The sequence below is a fragment of the Lichenostomus cassidix genome, chromosome 4, assembly GCF_008360975.1.
Source record: "Lichenostomus cassidix isolate B80296 chromosome 4, HeHo_3.0, whole genome shotgun sequence".
In the NCBI taxonomy this organism is placed as follows: Eukaryota; Metazoa; Chordata; class Aves; order Passeriformes; family Meliphagidae; genus Lichenostomus; species Lichenostomus cassidix.
This window is the reverse complement of record NC_139484.1, coordinates 41,930,197-41,950,377: the sequence shown is the minus strand read 5'-3', so window position 1 is coordinate 41,950,377 and position 20,181 is coordinate 41,930,197. Positions and strand designations below refer to the sequence as shown.

At 41.0% G+C, this 20,181-nt stretch overlaps 2 protein-coding genes across 6 annotated transcripts in view; one reads left to right on the top strand and one right to left on the bottom strand.

The window, feature by feature from the left end:
* Window positions 1-12,508, bottom strand: part of MTUS1 (microtubule associated scaffold protein 1) — a 116,657-nt gene extending 104,149 nt beyond the window's left edge. Inside the window, exon 1 of one of the 5 annotated variants that reach the window (XM_085058850.1) lies at window positions 12,369-12,508. The gene's annotated coding sequence lies outside the window, so the exon portion shown is untranslated. Of the gene's footprint in view, window positions 1-12,041; window positions 12,175-12,368 lie in introns of those variants that run through there. The other 4 variants (XM_085058851.1, XM_085058848.1, XM_085058852.1 and 1 more) reach the window with 4 other exon arrangements.
* LOC146438326 (uncharacterized) lies at window positions 10,681-20,181 on the top strand. Its single transcript, XM_085059874.1, has 4 exons — window positions 10,681-10,728; window positions 11,733-12,635; window positions 16,189-16,245; window positions 18,089-20,181. The coding sequence occupies exons 1-4, from the start codon at window positions 10,681-10,683 to the stop codon at window positions 18,158-18,160; spliced, it is 1,080 nt and encodes a 359-aa protein (XP_084916000.1). The 3' UTR covers window positions 18,161-20,181.

Genomic DNA, 20,181 nt, shown 5'->3' with positions numbered 1-20,181 from the left:
GATACTTGGCAGAAAACCTGGGTTTGCATCATCTGGCACAAGAGGCAGGAAAAGCTCCACCGGGTGGGATGCTTTTAGCAAAGTTCTTGCTAACCCTAAGGTCAGAATCAAACTGGATTAGATGTGCAGTCTCAAGGTCAAAGCTCTCACCTCTCTTCAGGAAACTGGCAACCCAGTCCTCTGGATTAAGGCAGAGAGCCCTAGAGATGTGAAGAACGCCAAGTGCACTTGCTCTTGGCTTTGTTCTTTAACTTCTTCCATTTCAAGTCGAAGATTTGGGGCTCCCAAACTATGTTTGAGCTTTACAAGCATCAAACCTTTGCTTAACCTTTATGTTCCAATCCAAGCAAAGAGAACTAAAGTCATCTGAATTTAGCAAGTTACCTCATTTTTATCAAGTTTATAATTCCTTCATGCAGATCAGTATCCTTTAGGACTATTTTTACTACCCTACACTAGAATTTGTTTATACTGAACTTTGGCCTACAGATGAGTGCTATCATTTAGCCTAAGAACTCCTATAAAAAGTTCTGAAAAACATCCATAAAAGTTCTCCTCAACTAAATAGAAAAAAATCAGTTATATATTCATCCTTTAGGATACCTCTCTTCAGGATTAGCATTAAATTACAATCTTTCAATTTACCATATCACTGCACTATTGAGTATTTATTTTTTTGGCTACCCAGGGAACTGTTTGAGTTTCAGGGTTAAGCACATTCTGTTCCACTAAAATGGCAACATGCCAAATCTATTTAAATATTTAAACATTAACCTCAATGTCACTGGTTTGTAAAAAAGCAGCCATTAGTCCAGAGAGATTAAATTTTTCTCCAAGCAGTATCATTGAGTACAAAGGCCATTTTGCCTCTTTCTAAAAGTGATTTCTGGAAGAGCTGAAGAGCATGGAAAAGATACTCATAATCACTTCAATGACAGACTTCTTCACATGAGTGGACAGAGGCATATTATCTGACATTTTTCCCTTCTGACACAAGAAATTAATCTTCTGTATTTTTGGAAATGCTACTCTTTTGCATTAATAAACCCAAAAACTTTGTGTGAGTTTATAGGCAAGTTTTCCTGTGGTTATTCTATGTCAAACCCAGCTGCCAAACAGTAGTTCTACACTGACAGGTCTAAGTCAAAATAAGGCAAGCTTTAAACAATTATGTGACAATAAAAAACAGTGGAGGGGCTCAAAATAAAACAAAACAAAACAAAACAACTATCGAACGACAAGAAAAGACAAAAACCACAACACTGTTTAGAAAAAAAAAAAAATCACATTATAAAAAAATCACATTTAAAAAATAAATCATAAACAACAAAAAGCTGAATGAAAAAACATAGGGCTGCTACACTTACTCCTAATAGGTTATATGATTATCCAGTTATTCAATGTTTTTTTGAGGCATAAAGTTGGATGAATTTGCCATCTAAGACTTCTCTAAAACAAAACCAGAAAACAAAACACATACACTGAAAGGCTATTAACAGCTAAGATATTCAAGGACCTGCCCCTTTGTACACTGTTGCAAGTGCTCCTTCACAAGTAAACAGAAATGGGATAGCTATGAATACAGCATTTTCAAAGGACTTTTTTTCTGGGGGGGTGGGGGGAGTAGGGGAGAACATCATCTCAGGACGTGCAGGGAAGGAGTCAGCCCACCACTTGTGCAACTGTTTTGTAAGCCACCTTCTGCTACCTGCAGACCATGATTAGTTCTGGAGATTAAGAAACTTAATTCTCTACAACATCTAGCTGTATTTACCTTTGACAGCCACAAACCGACTTTTATATAAAGCCAGTGGTTGGCAAAAAAAAACAGCCATCAAGAACACATTGCAACTCTCTTGTTTTTTTCTTCCTAGAAACCTTTTCCCCCCCAAGTTTTTTTAAGAACCAAATTCTAGGCTGCCCCTCCACAGGAAGCTTGCATTTTCTGTCTTTATAAATAAGCAAGCAGCTTGTAACAGTAGCATTATTCTGACACCAATCAGATAGAAATATGCACTAAATATAACTTACGTAGATACTATGGAATGACCTCTACAGAACCAGGCTTCTTTTATCAATGATATGCATCCTATTACAGATTAGAGAACAGAAACATTGATCTCAAGGTCTGCCACCAACTTGCCTCATGGAGTTCAGTAAGAAAGCTAAACAACTGGAAACATCTGAAAGCCTGTGATGGAGTGACCTTGTAGAAGACAAAGCTTCCCTGCTTACTTTGCACAGAAAATAGCCCATAGCAGAGGAAAAAACACCCCCACCACACAGGCTAACTATATTTAGGTGACACCTTACCAAGAGGGTACCCCCCAGGAGAGTAAAAGCTGGAGGCATGCCCACATGCCAAGCTATACCACTGAAGTGTCAAATGTTGTGCTGCAAGGGCTGCTCTAACCACTGTGGTTTCTTACCTTCCCTCTTCTCAGTTTTGAGTACATTACAGTCACTGCTCTCAGGGCTTCACAGTGCTTATTTTGTCTAAAGAGTGCATTTTTTACAAATATGTGTTTGTGGCTGCACAATGATGGAGGGTAAGGCTTACACACCAGCACAACAGTGCTGTGATCTGTGTGATGCCGACAGTTCAGCTTACACAAGGCACTGCAATAAAGATAGCTGGGCACAAAGGGGAAGAATTACCACCCTGGCTGTGACAGGTGGAAAAAGCCGAACACTGAAAAACATCCAGAGACCCCAACATGGCAAGCACCACTGCCTTGTGCTTGAAGCACTTGGCCAATAGTCGTCTGGGCAAGCAGAGAAGCTACTAGTCCAATACAACAACAACAAAAAACATGCTCAATACTTTTCTTGTTGAAGTGATAGCTAAAGCTGCAATACATCTTTCAGTGGAGGCAGCTTTTAGCAAGACTTCAGAAGGTCTAATGATACAGCCTCCACATATAGGAAACTGAAGACAGCTCCTATTCAATTATCACCTTGCAATTAAGCTATTAAGTGAACTACCAGCTCAAGCTGGCTGAAATTTGGAGCCAGACTTACTAATTTCTTAAGTGTTGAGATGCAGCTTGATTAAAGTAGAGAAGCACAAATAAATACTAGTTATGCCCAATACAACTATTATGAAACCTGTGAGAAATCTGTAATGCAGAAGACTGGCTTTATGGTATTTGACTTTGGAGGCCACTTGCTAAGCATCAGGACATTTTATTACACAAAATCTATGGCACACAAACCCAAAACAAGTTCAGGGCAAGGAAATAAAGTTAATGATGAGTCCTAACCACATATAGAAACTGCTCAGGTATCTTGATCTGTGTGCTTGTGCAATAAGGTAGAAGCAACCTTTTACCACAAGCAGTATACATAATGAAGTGGGTGACCAAAAGCTTTTAAAATCTCCTGAGAAAACTGCCAAGCTCACAAGGTTTGTACTATCTGCTACTAGAATACCAAGGATCTACAGAGCACAGAAAATCCTTAGGTGAAGCAGTGGACTGCACAACTCCAAATCAGAAGCTATTCATTAGATGAGAGCAGAGCAAGAACATTCATTCTGTTACTACAGAATCAAGAACGCTAAAGTAAGTGAGCTTCCCAGCTGCTTGGCAAGCCTCTGCTATTGTCCTTCCAGGCAGATACTGAGAGTGCAAATGCCTGAAGGCATCCAGCTGCCCAAGGCCACCAACCTATGCTGACTGCAGATCCAGCCATTATTATCTCCTGGCATCAAGGCTCTGGCTGATTATAATACTGTGTCAGGAGACAACACCCAGACAGTTCAGTTTCATAACACTCAACTATAACAATTCCTCAACAGGCCCTGTGAACTGTTCATGAGAATAAAACAAAGCAGAGGAAACACAGATGCACTGTAGGGAGCATCAGTAGTTTTGAGACACTTCTATACTGAGACACAAGTAAGGATGCAAACAGAGCAAAATATCTGAGGAACTCCTTTTATTTAGGGAAAGCTTGCAAAGGAAAAACTCCAGCAATCCACCTGTAGATACAAGTTTGATTTGACTACCTGAAACTCAACACCAAATAAAATGACCCTCACTGCATCAAAAAAAGTGCATGGTAAGTTGCCTACTATGTGATCTAGAATAATTCTCAGATGATTCTGGCAACAAATTTATTAAACTGAGTCACATGTTATATGATAACACATACGAACTACGAATCATACCAACAGATTTTCTTCCAGTACCTTCAGGCTGCTGATGGCAGCTGCTGGTAATAGTGGCCTGAAAAGGATGAGATTTCAGACAATGAAAACAGTCCATGTTCCTTCCACACAGCTTGAAAATAAAGGAGTAAGAATAAATTTCCGTGAGTTTGGCTTGTATCACTAAATGAGGAGCAAATAAAGTATACAAAATAACATTCTCTTTGGTGAAAATCTGCAGTACAGTTCAGCTCCTGCAAACTCACGCCTGAAGTATGACTGAGAGAATACAGCACCATATAGGCTTCCCACTTACAAATACCTGGTAGAGAGCACACCTGAAACAGGGAGTTGCTAAAATAGTACTAGCATAAACACCAAATTTCTGCACATTTTTGTAGATACCTTCTAGATATCTACAAGGCAATGAAATGATCAAGTCAGCACTGAGGGCGTCTTGCAGCAGTGAAACTGGCAGACAAGCCGTGCAATTAGGTAGGATTGCAAGAGTGGAATAGCAATCAATAGGCTTCCCAAGACTAGACAGCAGTCAGCCACAGAGTAATGGTTTTAAGATCCTTGACGACTGATGGAAGAAAAGCAATAACCAAGTGCACACATCAAATGAGAGTGCACTGCAACAGATGGAGCCTTCTTATGCTACCAAGAACTGTTAGGCCAGTACATCCAGAAATTATCTGCATCACACAGCCATCAACCAGTGGTAGCAAAGGTGAGCTGTCCTGCAGCTTGAGATGGACACAGCAGAGGCAGTGTCAATGCTTCACGTGCTTAGACAGCCAGCATCAACAAAGAAGCCACAGGACCATTAAGAGCTTCTTCCAGGAGTCTGAAATAATCATGTACAAACCAGACTGAAAGACTAATGTCCAAAAGGAGAAGTTCAAAATAGAAGAAGTTCAATAAAAACATTCCTTTTGTGCTGAAAAACAGTATGATAAGACAATTTCAGTACTACTTTCAGAGACCAGCTGAACAACCTCACTATTTCAGTCTGAAATGCTGAGCATAATGTATACTTCCAGGAATTAATATAGATGATCATTTATAGAACTTTGCTTTTATGTTCCTCAAAGTGAAAACCCTAATACTGCATACACCTTGCTGCAAGAATTAGTTCCTCAAACAACTTGTCCTTACACTCCAGTGACTTTCGGGTTTATTTGAGCTTTAATGTGTTTAGTTGTCAGTTCCTTTACCAACAAGTCAGATTTCAGACAAATCTGGGCAGCAAATCAAGATGCAACAGTTGCCTTTTTATCACATTTAATTCTCCAGTTTCTGGGAAAGTTATACACTGATTTAATGATGGGACTCATTAAAAGTTGCATTTTCTGAAAACTGTGATGTTTGCTAACCCCAAAGAGCATAATTTAAGTATGAACAAAACCAATGCAAATCAGCAGACGATTTAACAAATGTTTAAATAAAGCCTAGTAATGAAGATGTCAGGAAAGTTCATGCTTTGTGACAGGTAAAAGTCTATCAATAGAATATCAGAATATTTTAATCTCCAAGTGACATCATTGCAGATGACATGATAGTCCAAAAAGCACTGCCTGAGGCAGAGAGGAGTGTTAAAAGCCTTTCCGACCAAATTTGAAGTTATTCTTCAGTTTTTCCCAAAAGAACATCACAAAGATTCAAGAGGACAGCATCCTGATACAACTGAAGTTTTACATTGAATCATAAGTTAAATGGTGAATTAATACAGACGTAAATAATCCTAATATTGGGATGCATACTGCATATTGGTTTTCTTTATCAACCACCATCTCCTGAAATGAACACCCACCCCAGTTATTTCCAAATGTTCATGGTGAATGAGTTTGCCATAAGCTTTTTAACTGAGCAACTTAAAGGCCAAGACAGACACAAGAAAACTACCAGCATGAAATACTGCCACTACAGAGAAGTGATGCTAAATAACAGAGAACTCAAGACATCAGAAGTAATAAAATAAGCAGGAGAAGAAAATAACCAAAGCAACTCCAAGTGAAAAATATACCAAATTTTGACAATTTCCGATCAAACAATCCTTCATACATCTCTAAAACTGGACACCAAAAGTAACACCAGCTGTGTATGCCACTTTTGCTCCACAGTAGAAGTCGTACTGACCACTGCATAGTGCAGGTTACCAGAACTTCAAAAATTTTAAATAAAGCTTGCTAAGACAGCCAGAATTCCAGTTTTACCCACTGTATATAAGCCACTTTTCTACAGAATAATTTTTAAAGCTATTATTTATATCCACAAAGCAATTTTCCAATTTCTCATAATTTACCCATATACTATTAAAAACAATCAAGTTTCACACTAATTTCTCCCAGAAAACTTGGAGATTGTTATCCGCTCTAACTAAAAGCAATGATAAGGACATCTGACACATTAAAGCTTAAACTGGATAAAAGAACGGGCTCAAAGGGGAGCATATGAGAATTTCTTATAGGAGGAGCCAGCATTCAGAAAACTGCACAGCACCTACAGGCAGAACTGCAATCTTCTTGCAATTCAGAGCTGCAATAAAGAGCTACAATCCTGCTCGGGGACAGAATGAATCACCTGATCAGCGGAATTTCAGAGGCAAGGGCCACCAACAGCTTACTTAGATCAATTTCCTTGAAGGTGTCTCTGTTTCATCTGAAAGAATTCAGTACCAAAACCAGGTACAATTGCCAACTAACCTCAGTAACAACACTTGCCTATAATCCTATAAATGGCTCATCAACCACCCTAGTTCAAATTATTTCTTTCCTTGAAAAAAGCTATTTGCTAGAATATCCAAAACAGGTTACAGAATCTCCAACCACAGATTTGCAAGATTCAGCTGGACCATGTCATGACTGACCTGATCTAGCACAGGCTGCAGTCCTGCTTCAATTTGGAGGCTGGAAAGAGGTACTTCCCAGCCAAATTGTAATTCTGTAAATTAAAGCGCTTTTTAAAGAAAAATAAAAACCTGAGGAAAATATTGTAAATGCACTGCCTGACTTCCCTTTTAAAGTCACATCACTGGTATTTCAAATACCTCTAATAATCACAGTAAAAGAAATATTTCAGTGCCACTAAAACATTTGAATGAGATATTAATTAGCAAGCAACTCAGACTCTGTCCAAGAACTGATGTCTCTTGTAAACTATGCATTAACAGGATGCATGCTATGCATAAGCCACCACGGCAGCATCTTCCATTCATACCTCCAGTTTAAAAATGGTCTCACACCATGTTCTTGAAACAGTACAACTATCTTCTAGTGTACTCAGGAAAGAGTAATCACATTTTACTCACCAGAACCATACAGGTGAAACACCATGTAAAATAAGAAAGGTACATCAGGTTTACTGTGAGAATGGGCACACAAACCACAGTTGATGGACAAGTCATAGTCTTATTTAACAAGAGATTCAGCAGCCCATACTCTTATCACAATGCTCTCAGACCGACCAATGGCACACACATCCTTAGTTCCCAAACCATCCTGGAATGATGGTGCAGCAAAATACTCCTATATTTTAAATTCTTCAAGATTATTCAGTCTGCTGCAATTCAACACTAGAGACATGACAAGTCAGCATCTCTCTGCAGCAGCCTCAGCTGCAACTCCAGCAGAGGATGAATGGATGCAAAACATAGTCTGTAACACTTGCAGCACCAACTATTCACATCCAAGAGTACAATCACACTCTTTTAGGAACCCAGTGATGAAAATAATTTCTTTTTTGGCCAGTCACATAGGTTTACAGCTGATCTCACAAAGAAAAAAGGAGCACCATTTCACAGATGACTCCATCCAGACCTCACTGGTGTCAGCTAATCCCATCAAACTAACAAGTCCAGAACACACTATATGGATCTCAGGAGCGCACAGAGAAAAAACATATAACGTATGTACAACCGTATTTTTCATAGTAATGACAATTTCTCCTTCAATACTTTATTTTTGCTTGAAGATGGCTTCTTCACTGACATCAATGGAGCAAACATAGCAGCAAAACTGACAGGGGAAGAAAGGTTGTCTTATTTATTCCTGTTAGACACAGTATAGAGAGTACACAGCAAAAGATACTAGATACAAGGAATACTTGCCACTAAAATGAAGTGCTACACCACACATTCCGACTGTTTCACCCCACCTCAGGGATTCAGCTGCACAGCTGAAGACCACTGTCACTCTGAGCACACATACAGCCTCCACATGCACATTCACAGGGGTCTGCACTAGGAACCAGTTCATCAAAACCCAATGTGGGTTACAGTATCTGGACTCCAAGTGCCTTGAGACCACTAGTTTCATTTCCCTGCACAACTATCATATTGCAATCTATAAATCCACATTTATATTAAATGCAAAAATGAGCTAGTTTGCGTTTTTTAAAGTTCTCTAAGATTGCAAAAGAAGAATAATTTTGAAATCTTGAATAATTTTGAAATCTTTAATAATTTTGAAATATTTGAAGATTTCTGAGAGCACACTGGCAACTTAGCCAAGCTGGAAGGGATAAAGTAAATTTTATGACAAAGCCAAACAAAATGACAGATGTAAGGGAACAGTCTAAAGAGGAATGACAACAGAGACTGGGCAGTCGATAATAGTGGGCAGTGCACAGATCACATCAAAGTCATCCCCTAACAGCAGCTTCAGTTTTTCCTGATGCAAAAACTAAACAGAGTAGTAACTAGAGCAGTTTGAGGTAACAGTATAAAATGATTAATGCAATTAAGTCAAGGGAAGGAGAAGTCCATGAAATAAAACTAAAGTTATTATAAGTGGTAGGGATGGGAAAAAGGAAGTTTCCCACTGAACAGTACAATTTAAACCCTGACATAACTTTTTGGTACTGAAAAATCCCACTAATGTAGAAAACTAAGACTCATAATTAATATTATTTTTTCCCTTGGAGGACACAAAATTACTAGCACTGACTTTTTCTTCAGGTAATAAAGCACACCTATGCAGAGCATACTCTGTGGAATTATCTCCGAAACAGAGAAAATAGGAAAGAAGAAAACAATTCTTCCCATGCCTCCATCAGAGCAACTACTGAGTCTAAAAACATCTTCGTACATATATTAGGAAAAGGAAAAAGCTCCCCAGTGCAGGAACTCCCTTAAAAAGAAGTAGTTTGTTATCATTCTCACTTTAATGTTTGCATAAAGCAAACTGTACAACAGCCAGTTCCACACCACAAACACTGAAGAAGCACTCTTTCCACATTGAATCAAGTAAAGTAGAATAAAGAGCATTAACTTTTCCAGCTTTAACTCCAAACTACTCCATAGAATGAGCATTCCACAAACTCACCAGGTAATCTTCTGAATTAATAGGATAAAAGCAACTTTAAAAATGCTTGGTTTTCCCAGTTAAATAGTAAATCAGGATACATCATGAAACTGAATGAACAGAATAAAATCACTTAAACAGAAATAAGGACTTGGGGCAGGCAATCACTTCAACAGCTTCTGTTGAATCATACATACCACACAAGGCACTTCTGCTCACATAATTATCTCTCAACATCAAACAATCAAAATACAGCAGTGGTACACTTTAGCATCTTATATGAATATGCAATGCACCACATTTCTATACAAAACATTTATACATGTAAACGGCGCTTATATGTGTCTAAAAACATAAATGCATTTTTATTTTTGTAGAGACAAAAAAATCAGTCCCCCACTATCAGCTGGCAAATCTGCATTCCACAGTTCCTATTACAAATCTTAGTAATTATTTTGCTAGATTGTTGAGACCATTAGCTACCTGACATGTTAAATCTCGGCTCAATAGTAAGTCCTACAAGATTAAAAACAAAGCCTCCTTAAAGATGACAATCTTGTACAAGAATCTTGGCTCTTCCTAAAAAAAAAAAACCACTTCTTCCATACGTGGTTGCAGACAAAAGTTTGAAACCACAAAATGCAAGAGATAGAAACAGAAGCCCCAAGTGCATTTAGAGTGTCATTACTCTGTCCAATTTTGACTTTTACAAGGCCTTCACACTGCACTTCTGCAGTTAGTCAATTCTCAGATATTGATTTCAGCTGTAAGACTAAGTAAAACACATGAGAATAAGGAACAGTTATGCATCCAACAGTAAGGCTTCCTATTTACTGAATTGTAACAGCTCAAAAAGATCATAAAATCCATTTTAAGGGGCTAGCTACTAAAAGTATAACATTTGTTCAAGTATTTTCCAGTTATGGAATGTGTACATACAGAATCATGTTTACCCTGAATGGAAAATTACACTAGGTAAAGTTTTAGCATCAGATTTACCAGATTATGATCACTGCTTCAGCCACAGTTCTGAAGCAGACTGATCTCAGCCAGAAGTCAGATCTCTGCAATATTTTTAAAGCAACTATGTGACTTTTCAGTACAGCCTTGTTACCACATGTCCAATTACACTCCATAAAAACAGAGCTCAAATGCAACCGATTGCTCACCCATGATAATTAGCACTAGGAGAACTAAGTTAACCCCAGTGGCTGCTCTGGAGTCATGCGAGCCAGCCGCTACAGTGCTGCTCTGCAGTTCCACCAGAGCACGGTGCATGGCACGAGGAACGAGGAATAAACAATTTTTAATGCCTATCTTATTTAGCGATCCAGATAGGGAGATCCATCATATTATTCATCATCACCCACTCTGACAATCTTAAGTGATATAAATAATGAAGGTTAAAGCTTTTCTATTCCCAAAATTTAAGTTTCACTATATGAAAAGCTTATCTTTTTTCACTTTAGAGAAGAAGTGTTACTATGTATTGAATTAATTTAGAAAAAGAGGAAAGAAAATTATTACTTATTAATATATATATTCAATAGCATAAGTATCATCCAATTCGTTAGACATAGTGTTAACAATATTTTACATTATAGCTACTCTTAGACCTTACAATGCATAGGCAGTGACCAGTAATGATTTATTTTACCTGTCTAAGTGAAAGTCATGCATTTGCCACAGTGTCAGACTTCATCTTTCAGATAATTCCCCAGTGTGGGGTTTAACCAGCTGTATACGGGCCACCACATCGCAAGCATAAAGCAAACAAGTAATAAAACCAATGCACAGGCTTAGACCCGATGGCAGAACATCACCCACATACCCCAACCAGAAGGGGATGCTCAGTTCTCTCCTTTGATCATGCAACAGAAAAAGAGAGGAGTCGGGTGTTTTCACAGGGTTGTTTGCTGGGCATTTCTTTGCTTTGTTTTATTTTAAATATCTGCACTCTCTCGCCTTGGCCTTGGAACAATGGTATCAAGTTAAAGCTCAATGTCCTTTCCAAACTCTGGCTCTCCTCTCCTTGCCAACCTTGCAGGGTATAAATAGCAGCAAGCAGAGGAGCGAGCATTAAAAATACTCCTTTAAAAATCTCAGGAGTGTTCATGCTTGCAGTGCAGGACCAAAGCACTCCGGCTGCACGAGAGCAAGCTGTAGCAGCTTTTAAACATTTCAAACACCATGCCAGTGTTCATCTAGATTAAAAAAGCTACGCCGGCAATATAGAGTTTCAGTATCTCTCAGTGTCGCAAACCCCGCACGCACAGCTCGGGCCCCCCGAAGCTGTGACCCCTCAGCGCAGGAAAGGCCCCTCAGGGCGGGCCGCGCTGCCGCCGCACCTGCGCTGCGCCCCGAGGCCGTGCAAGCGCGACGGGCGGGAATCGCCACAGAGAAAGAAGGAAAGAAAGTTGGAGGAGGGCAGAGCGGCGGCAGTGACCCGCTTCCCCCGCCGGCACCTCGGCGCCCGGGCAGCCCCAGCCGCGCTCCGCTCCCGCGCCCCGTTATCCGGCCGCCCCGGGAGCTCGCTGAGAGAGCGAGCACTGAAAAGAAGGACGGGGAGAAAGGGGGGCACTCACACTTCTGTAAGAGACAGTAAGTCAGCACTTACGGCGCCGCTCGCACGCTGCCCCTCACTTGTAGATCGGCGCCGCCGGAGCAAACTGCGCCGCGGCCGCTCTCGCCGCCAGCACCGCCCCCCCTCCGCCCCCGCGGAGGCCCCGGCACGCCGCGCCCGCACCAGCCCGCCCGCTCCTCGCCAGCGCCGCCGGGCTGCACTGCGCGGCTCCCCCGCCCCGGGCTGCGCCCCTCCAGCGGCCCCGCGCCCTCTCTGGGCCGTCCTGAGCCGCCGTGTTCCGGCCGCACCTGCCCCGCAGCAGCCCCGCGCTCCGCTCCGCTCCGCTCACCTGGCGCTGGCCGGGCCGCGGGGCCGGGCCGGCCCTGGGCGGTGCGTTTGTCGGCGGGGGGGCCCGCCGGGCAGCGAGGGAGGCGCAGGTAGCCGAGCGGGGGAACTGGGTCAGCGGCTAAAAATACCGCACGGGATGGAGGAGGATCCGGCCACGGCTACGGGGAGGAGGTCGCCCCTCCAGGGGACTGTCGGGGGGAGCGGGGCCCGGCGGACGGGGGATCCTGGCCGAGCCAGGGCAGGCGGTGACCTTGTTCGGCCGGGCAAGGTACGCTGGTTCAAACTTACAACCGACGGCGACAGAACCTGCCTGGCCTCGTTTCAGTTCCTAAACCGCGTGTGGCTTCACGGCCGGCGCGCGGGGCGAGAAGCCGTGGGATGCGGCGGTGCTGGCGAGCTGGGCTCAATCACCCGCCCGGGGCAGCGCCTGGGCCGGCCGGGCCGCATTCCCCGGGCAGGGCCCTGCCCCCGCCGGGCCGGGCTGCCAGCCCTCCCGCCCCGGGGTGCTGCGGGAGGCGCTGGCTCGCCCGTGGGGCCACTGCTGCCGTCCCGAATGAGGCAGCGTGGAAATTAGGTTTGAGTCTGCGAAGTTGCTGCAGCCTATTGCAGTGCCCAGGGGGGTGGTCGAGTCATCACCCCTGGAGATGCTTAAGCGGTGTCTGGATCCGTCGCGTGGTGATAGGGTTTAGTGGTTACAGTGGTAGTGCTGGGTTGACAGTTGGACTTGATGGTCTTAAAGGTCCTTTTCAGCCTCGATGATTGTGTGAAGTCAGCTGAGAGCTGCCATGAGTGTGAGATTAGTGAAGCAGCGTGCAGCAACGCTTAGGCAATGTCCACGTTACAAGAAAAAGTCCCAGCAGGTTCAGGCATAATTTTCTTGATGGCCTAAGCTGTTCAATGACAGTCTTGGGCTAAATTTGTGTTTATACAGAACGGTTTATAAATGCAAACTTAATAGAAAGTGTGTGAGTTTAGTGACTGGCCCCAACTTTTAACTCTGCTGTAACTCTTTTTAGCACTCATTCCATTCCATGGTATGATTTGCTGCCACTTCTTTATGCTCAACATCGTGATTTCAGTAGTAGTAGAGCCAGCACTTCCCTCCAGGGTCTGTCCACTCAGATTTCAGTGAAGAAGGTTCATATTGTGGTAATCTCCCTGACCCAATGGAGTAGCTGCTGGGGATTCTGCACTAAAGTTGTGTTTTTACGGTGGTGGCACTGCCTGTAATGTGAGGCATAGACGAAAAATCTTTTTACTCATAATTTCAAAGCCCCAAGAAGTAAGTTATGTTTATGTGATGTCTGAGGAGGAGAAACTTCCAAATGCCAGCAAGGTTGGAGATGCTTAGCTGGCGTGTCTGGTGCATTGAGAGCACAGCAGCCTTCAGGCTCCCTGTATGCCAATGTAGGAGTCTATCCAGGACAGATTTGGTGACTCCACAGGAAATGCTTTCTTGACATCAAGCTAATTCCCTGACCTTCCTCTCCACCCTCCTCTACTATATACAGTTGCTGGCTATTTATATATGTGATGAATATGATTCAGAATTAAACATGCCAGGAAGACATTGAATCTTTCAACCTAATAATTAAAAAAGGAATAGAGCATGATTGCTTTGTCTCATCACCACATGAAAGAGAACTATTTATTTTTATTGTGGTTAGCTTAGTAGTAACAAACAAAATATTTTATTCCCATCCATGAAAAGCAATCTTGTGTGTCTTTATGGGCTTTATCCAAAGAGTGCTGGAGTCAATACTATTATGTATGGGTTTTCAGTTGGCACGTGACTGCAAATCTAGTAAGCTGGATCAGAGCAAGAGTGCTTTTGGGCTACAATACTGAGCATTGTACGAAACTTGGACACCCCAGGAGAGTCTATATGGTGCTCCAGACCATGGGAGGCAAACGTTTGAGTAGCACAGCCAAAGCATGCTGGCATGAGTACACTGCTGTGGCTGAACGTGTGGAGCAAGGGATATCGTGAGATTTTTGTGGTGTCATTAGATTACTGCTCATGTGAAACTGAGTGATAGATAGTTTACATAGTCAGCCTTTTAGCAAAGTTCACAGGCACGGCTCCAACTGTATGTATCAAGGCTAATCTCAATTACAACTTAAAAATGCCTCTGTCTTTGTCACCGTGGGGATGGTCTGGAAAGTATCGACTGATTGCTACAGCTGAAAGCTTGTGGCGTTGATCTTTATCCTGCCAAAGATCACAGTTCATTCAGTGTTTGCTGCAACCATTCCACTCTGATGGCTCTTTAATTTTTTCTGGTTTTGTTGTCTAGGTCTTTCATACAGCAATAATCAAGGAAAAAAATCAAATTGAAAACCAGATATTTAATTTTTTTTCAATGATATGAGAATGAGATAATGAGTTTTGTTTCTCTGCCTTTTTTTTCCTTCCTCTGGTCTTCTGGTCCATGCATTTTTGAGTTTCATAAAAGTAGGAGGAAAACTGCAGGATCATACTCAATGTGTGTTTCATTGAATGTTGAAATTGAAGGGAAGGAAATGAGAAAGAAGAGGGAAGAAAGGCAAAATCACTTAGATAAGAAAGGGAAATTAAAGACAAAGGATGACAAGGGGGGAAGTAACCTGGACCACAAAGTAGAATAAATCATGGGAAAGAATTGGAGACACCAAAGCAAGGGGTGAATATCAGAATAGGTGGAACAGGGAATAAATGGAGTAACAGTTTTTAATGTTCTTTCCCTGTTTCTTGTCAGTAGGAGTTAGTCAGGAGTAGGCTCCACAAGTGCCTCTGAAAGATAGATACTTTCAAATACATTCATACTCCAAGATGAATGCACGTCTGTCTTTAATAATAGATATGATTGCAGTGGGTATAAATAATTTGAAATAGTACCAGGTAACTTGAGTATCAATAACACTAAAAATGCAGCAGCACAGGATGGCCAAGTCTGTGTCCTGCTGGTATCCAGGGTAATGGATGGTTTTGAATAGGTTATTAGGGAACTCAGTTTCTGTTCCTGGCTCTTAAAGGTTGCTTGTGTACTTTAATATTATATGGTAATTGGCTGGAAAAGCAGTGTTGTAATAGGGATTGAAATTTAGATTTCCCTGCTCCCAGCTAGGGACCTTAATTGTTGCATTGCAAAGTGATGCCTTGCTTCCCTGGTCCAATGAATGTGGATTAGTTTGTTCAGAATAACAGAGTTTCAGCAGACACAATGAAAGGCATTCCTCCCAGCTAGCCTCTGGCCTGGTGATGAAGGGAACTTCCTGGGAAGTGTCAGATAGGACTTCACTGTTGTCCTCCTGACCCTTCAGGTCTAACATCTGCCTGTTTAGCTGCTGAAGAACCGAGATCTCCTTCCTCCTGCCATGCTTTTTGAAAAATGTCAAAATCTAAGTGCAGACCCCGCTGAAGCCTAACACAAGAATTAAATGTTTTAGATGTCAAGAGGGCTGTAGTTGGAATGTCAGTAATTGACAACTGGGGTGCTTCTCACACTACTTATTGGAGATTCTGGTCCAAGGTACTGCTGCTTCTGGGGTGGTGGGGAGTAGGGGTTTGTGGCCCAGAGCTGAGGGCTCGTGGATAGCAAAATGGTGCCAGAACTTTGGGGCTGCAGCTCCTAACACTGCAACAGCTTGACTGGGATGGATTTATAGTCTTACCCTGGCTGTATTTGGGAAAACACCATCTTGTGGATTTATGTTAGACAGCAGTGTGTTCATGGGTGATTCTCTAGCATCAGGAGGCTGACTTCTGTCAGAAGAAATTCCTGTAGGCTGGAGGTTAAAGCACTCGTGATTTTTTTTTTTTTTTTTTTTTTTTTTTGGAGGTGGAGAGAGGGCCAGTAATGACTGTTGATAACTGCATTCAAACTCTTTGGCAAGCGGTAAGTACTGTGCCCCTTTGCTTATGCAGACTACATTTAAAGTACTGCATTAATGCAAAGCAAACCTTTCTGCTGGCCAGTGCCAATTTTGGTTTAAGAAAAGTATAGCACCACAGTTGAAATGCTTCATTATCTTCTGAAGCTCAATTACTAATGAATATTCTTTAATTTTTTTTTTACCACAAACTTCACATTCATATGCCTTATTTGAATTACATTGTATATGTACTGCCTTGACAACATACTGGTGAGGTATGCCAGAGAAAATCACTGAGTAGTCCTGCTGAAAATGTTGAAAATGTCTTTGGATAGCAATTTGGGTTTGATCTTGTAATTTTGCTGATGATTTTACCTGTAATAGCTACAAGTAACATCATTCTAAGAATCCTTTGTATTTTTCCTCTACAGTTCAGAAAACATTCAGACAGGCTGTACATGTCCTCACAAAAAGTACTGGTGAACAGATCAGAGATCTCTGGGCTAAATTAGTTACATGTGTAATTTTTCTTTCATATGCTTTCCAGTAAAGCAAGATTCAGACCTACTTACAGGCAACTCTGGTGAGGAACTAGAAGATACTCTGAACGCTCTAACAATTAGACTAATTGTAGTTTACCTGATTCTGTAATGTAATAAATTCTTCCCTTCATGGGCCATTATGTGTTGCATAAACCTCTACGTTATGTGTTATTAATTATTTATTCCTTCCATTATTCTTAAATGGATGTTAAAGAATTAGCTCATGGTTTCTAGCACAATTCATAAGAAAAAATCTATTCAGTAATTTTAGAAAGCATTTTCTAATGGCAAATAACATAAGTTTCATCATCTGTGGAGTTAAAATACCTCTTGAACTGCTTTATTCCTATATCAAGAAATCAAGACAGGTTTTTTCCCTTCTGATATTTGTGATTGAAAAGATGTGTGTTTTTCTTCTATAGGATTTTAATTACTTTTCTTTTTCAAGTGAAATAAAAAATGGACTAATTTTCCCTCCTTCTTTAGTGACATTTCAATGAGTTTACATAGCCATATGCAGAATGACAAATGTGCTGTTCTGTATCAACTGTTACACTTCAGCATTTTCCACATACACTGTTTCCTAAACAAATACACTTTCACATAATCAGATTTATTAAAAAAAAACTAAACAAATATGGCTATTTGTGTATGTGGGAAGTGGGTGGGCGGGAGGGGGGAAGGTTTTACAGTGAACATGCTGAACCAGAAGAGTTATCCTTGAAGCAGTAGCTTCAGTCCATGTGAGTGCGCTTGAGAATTTAATTGCCTTTGTCAAGTCAACAGGGAGGGAAGATGGCTAAACCTTGCAAAAGTGTACTGACTGGGAGGATGGCTGCTAGGAAAGGTTAAATCACAGATCATGTGAAGATGTTTGAGAGGTTCATATATTGCCACAGTGTGAATATTTCCAGTCAAACCTGCTCACTTCCTAAGAGAGTAGTGGTGTTCTTTGTAGATGTCAAGAAATGACTGAACAGAAAGAACATTTAGAATCCTGATTTTCAGTCATGCTGAACTGGAGCTGATGGTTAAATAACCAAAGGAACACTAATGTGATGAGTTGATTTGGTCAAAGGAGAGAGAGGAAGAGACCTGTGAAAAAAGTGCCAGGAAGTGCTAGCTGATGGGGCTGTTTGATGTGATAAAGAGACAATGGTTGACTATAAATTTCTGTGGCACCTGATAACAAATAAGAGGAGACAGTGGAAGGATTCTCCGTGCAAGATGCTGGCAGAAGAGTCAGAAGGCTGGAGAAGTGGGAGATAATCTAGGTATTAGAGACTGCACAACACATTCTTACTTTTTTTTTTTTTTTTTTTAGGATTGGGTGGATATTTTGCCTTATTTTGTTTATTTAAAGGAAAACAACTTCTTTTCCAAAAGTCCTCCTTAAGATCTTTCTGTTAAAGGAACCATCTGTGGCAGAGAAATGAAGGTGAAGATAAAAATTCCAAGTGAATATTTGCACAGACCTATTTGAAAGTGTGTCATGCTCTCACTTGTCACTTGTCAGAAACAAGTGGTTCTGAGTCTTTAGGAGCTGTGCTTGTGGAGGAGTTCGAAGCCTTCAGCTATACCACAGTGGTTAACGGGGCTGCAGAAGAATGATTAACACTAAGACTTGTTTAAGGGAAATTAATAGAAGGAAAAGATCGTACAGGCAGTTTCATTTCCTATTTTTCAGTGGTTTCATCACTAGCTCACTATAGACCTAATGTCTTTTAAAAAATTGCTGAAATAAAAAGCAATTTCATTCTTATCTGTAGCAGGTCAGCTGCTTCAATGATGCTGAATATTACTTGCTTCTGTCATTTTTCTATGATTAAAGAACACATAAAACATATTGCTATTGCAGCATCTTCCCAGTGTGAAGCTTGGATGTGAGATTGAGTTAGCAGGGTTTAGCAAGTATCATTTGCACCATGGTAAATGTGGACATGAGGATGAAGATTCTCTTAGCCAGCAGCAAATATGTGATGATGTGACTTGTTCTGACAGGAGAAGAGGCTAAGCTAACTTGCACAGGGTTTTCCAACAGCAAATGCAAAGCAATACATGCTGACAATTTCTGCAGACCAGCTGATGCACAGTAAGTTGTTAATAGTTGCTAACTTGATGGTACTTCTGAGCTCACAAGCCAATGTAATATTGTGTACCACACTACTTTGGCTTAGATCCTGTTCTATCAGGAATGGCTTCTGTGGGTTTCAGATCTCTATGTATGTGAATGTGGGTTTCATTAGACACACAGCACCCTAATATTGCAGATTATAACATTTGTTCACACTGGCTGGAGTAGTCCTAATTTGAACTAAGTATAGTAAATGTAACAGGACAGAAACAACAGAAAAAAACAACAAAAAACAGGGAGTAATTGCTATAAAGGTAGTGTGTACTAAACAGAAGCTTGCACCAACAAAATAGAGAAGAAAATTTGAAATCAGTTCTGTGTGGCAACAAGATGTCCCCTCCTGAGCCTCATTGAGATAGGATGGAACAAAATCCTGTGGGGAAGGTATGCTGCAGCAGCCTGTGGCAGTATTTAGCACTGATTGCTCAAAGACAGATAACTGGAGAATTAAACCCTTTCCTCTTTCCCATATTCTAACACAGAAAGATGAATCTCAACATTAATAAAAGGATAGCATGTGCTTTTGATTTGCTGATCGAAATTGAATTATGTTCTCTATGCAAGAAAGGTTACATGGGACAGTAAGAGATCAGGAAAAAACAAGAAAACACAATTCTTTTCTGGCCTGTCATTTTAAAGAAATGTTATTAATCCACTGGAAGCAAGAAAATGAAAATAAGTGTAGGATTTTTTTCCCTTCTGGGTGGTAAACCAAGCCAAAAGAAAGAAGGTAAGGAAACACAAATGGAATTTAGAGTGAAAATAATCCCATGGGAGTAAAAAAAGTTTCTCATTTGCACTTGATGTGTTTTTGCCTATGTTTTCTATAGCAGCCTAGATCACTTAGAGATCTTTACATGGACTCATTTCCGAGTCAGTCCTTATTTTCCTTTGAACAGGCCTGATGTATTAATTTTCTTTCTCCCAATACTTGTTGTAACTGACCAAGGAAGTTTTGCCAGGGAAAAAACCCTAAATTTGTTTTTCTTGGCATAGTATTAATGGCTGGACAGACCTTACATAAGAAAATTCAGCCCTGTCTAGGGTTCAGGCCACTCGCCTTTACAAACTGGACAAGGTTACTGTTGAATCAGGTGCGCCTGAAATAAGAACAGCGTTATTTTATTGGAAAACTGCAAGTGAATGAGACAGATCAGGCATGTGTTATGTGTTTACAGCACTCTTCATCTGGGATTCAGCACAATTTAACTGTGAAATTATGTGTTGTTGATATTTCATACTGTAATTACAATGTAAATAAAGTTATTAATAAAACAGATAAA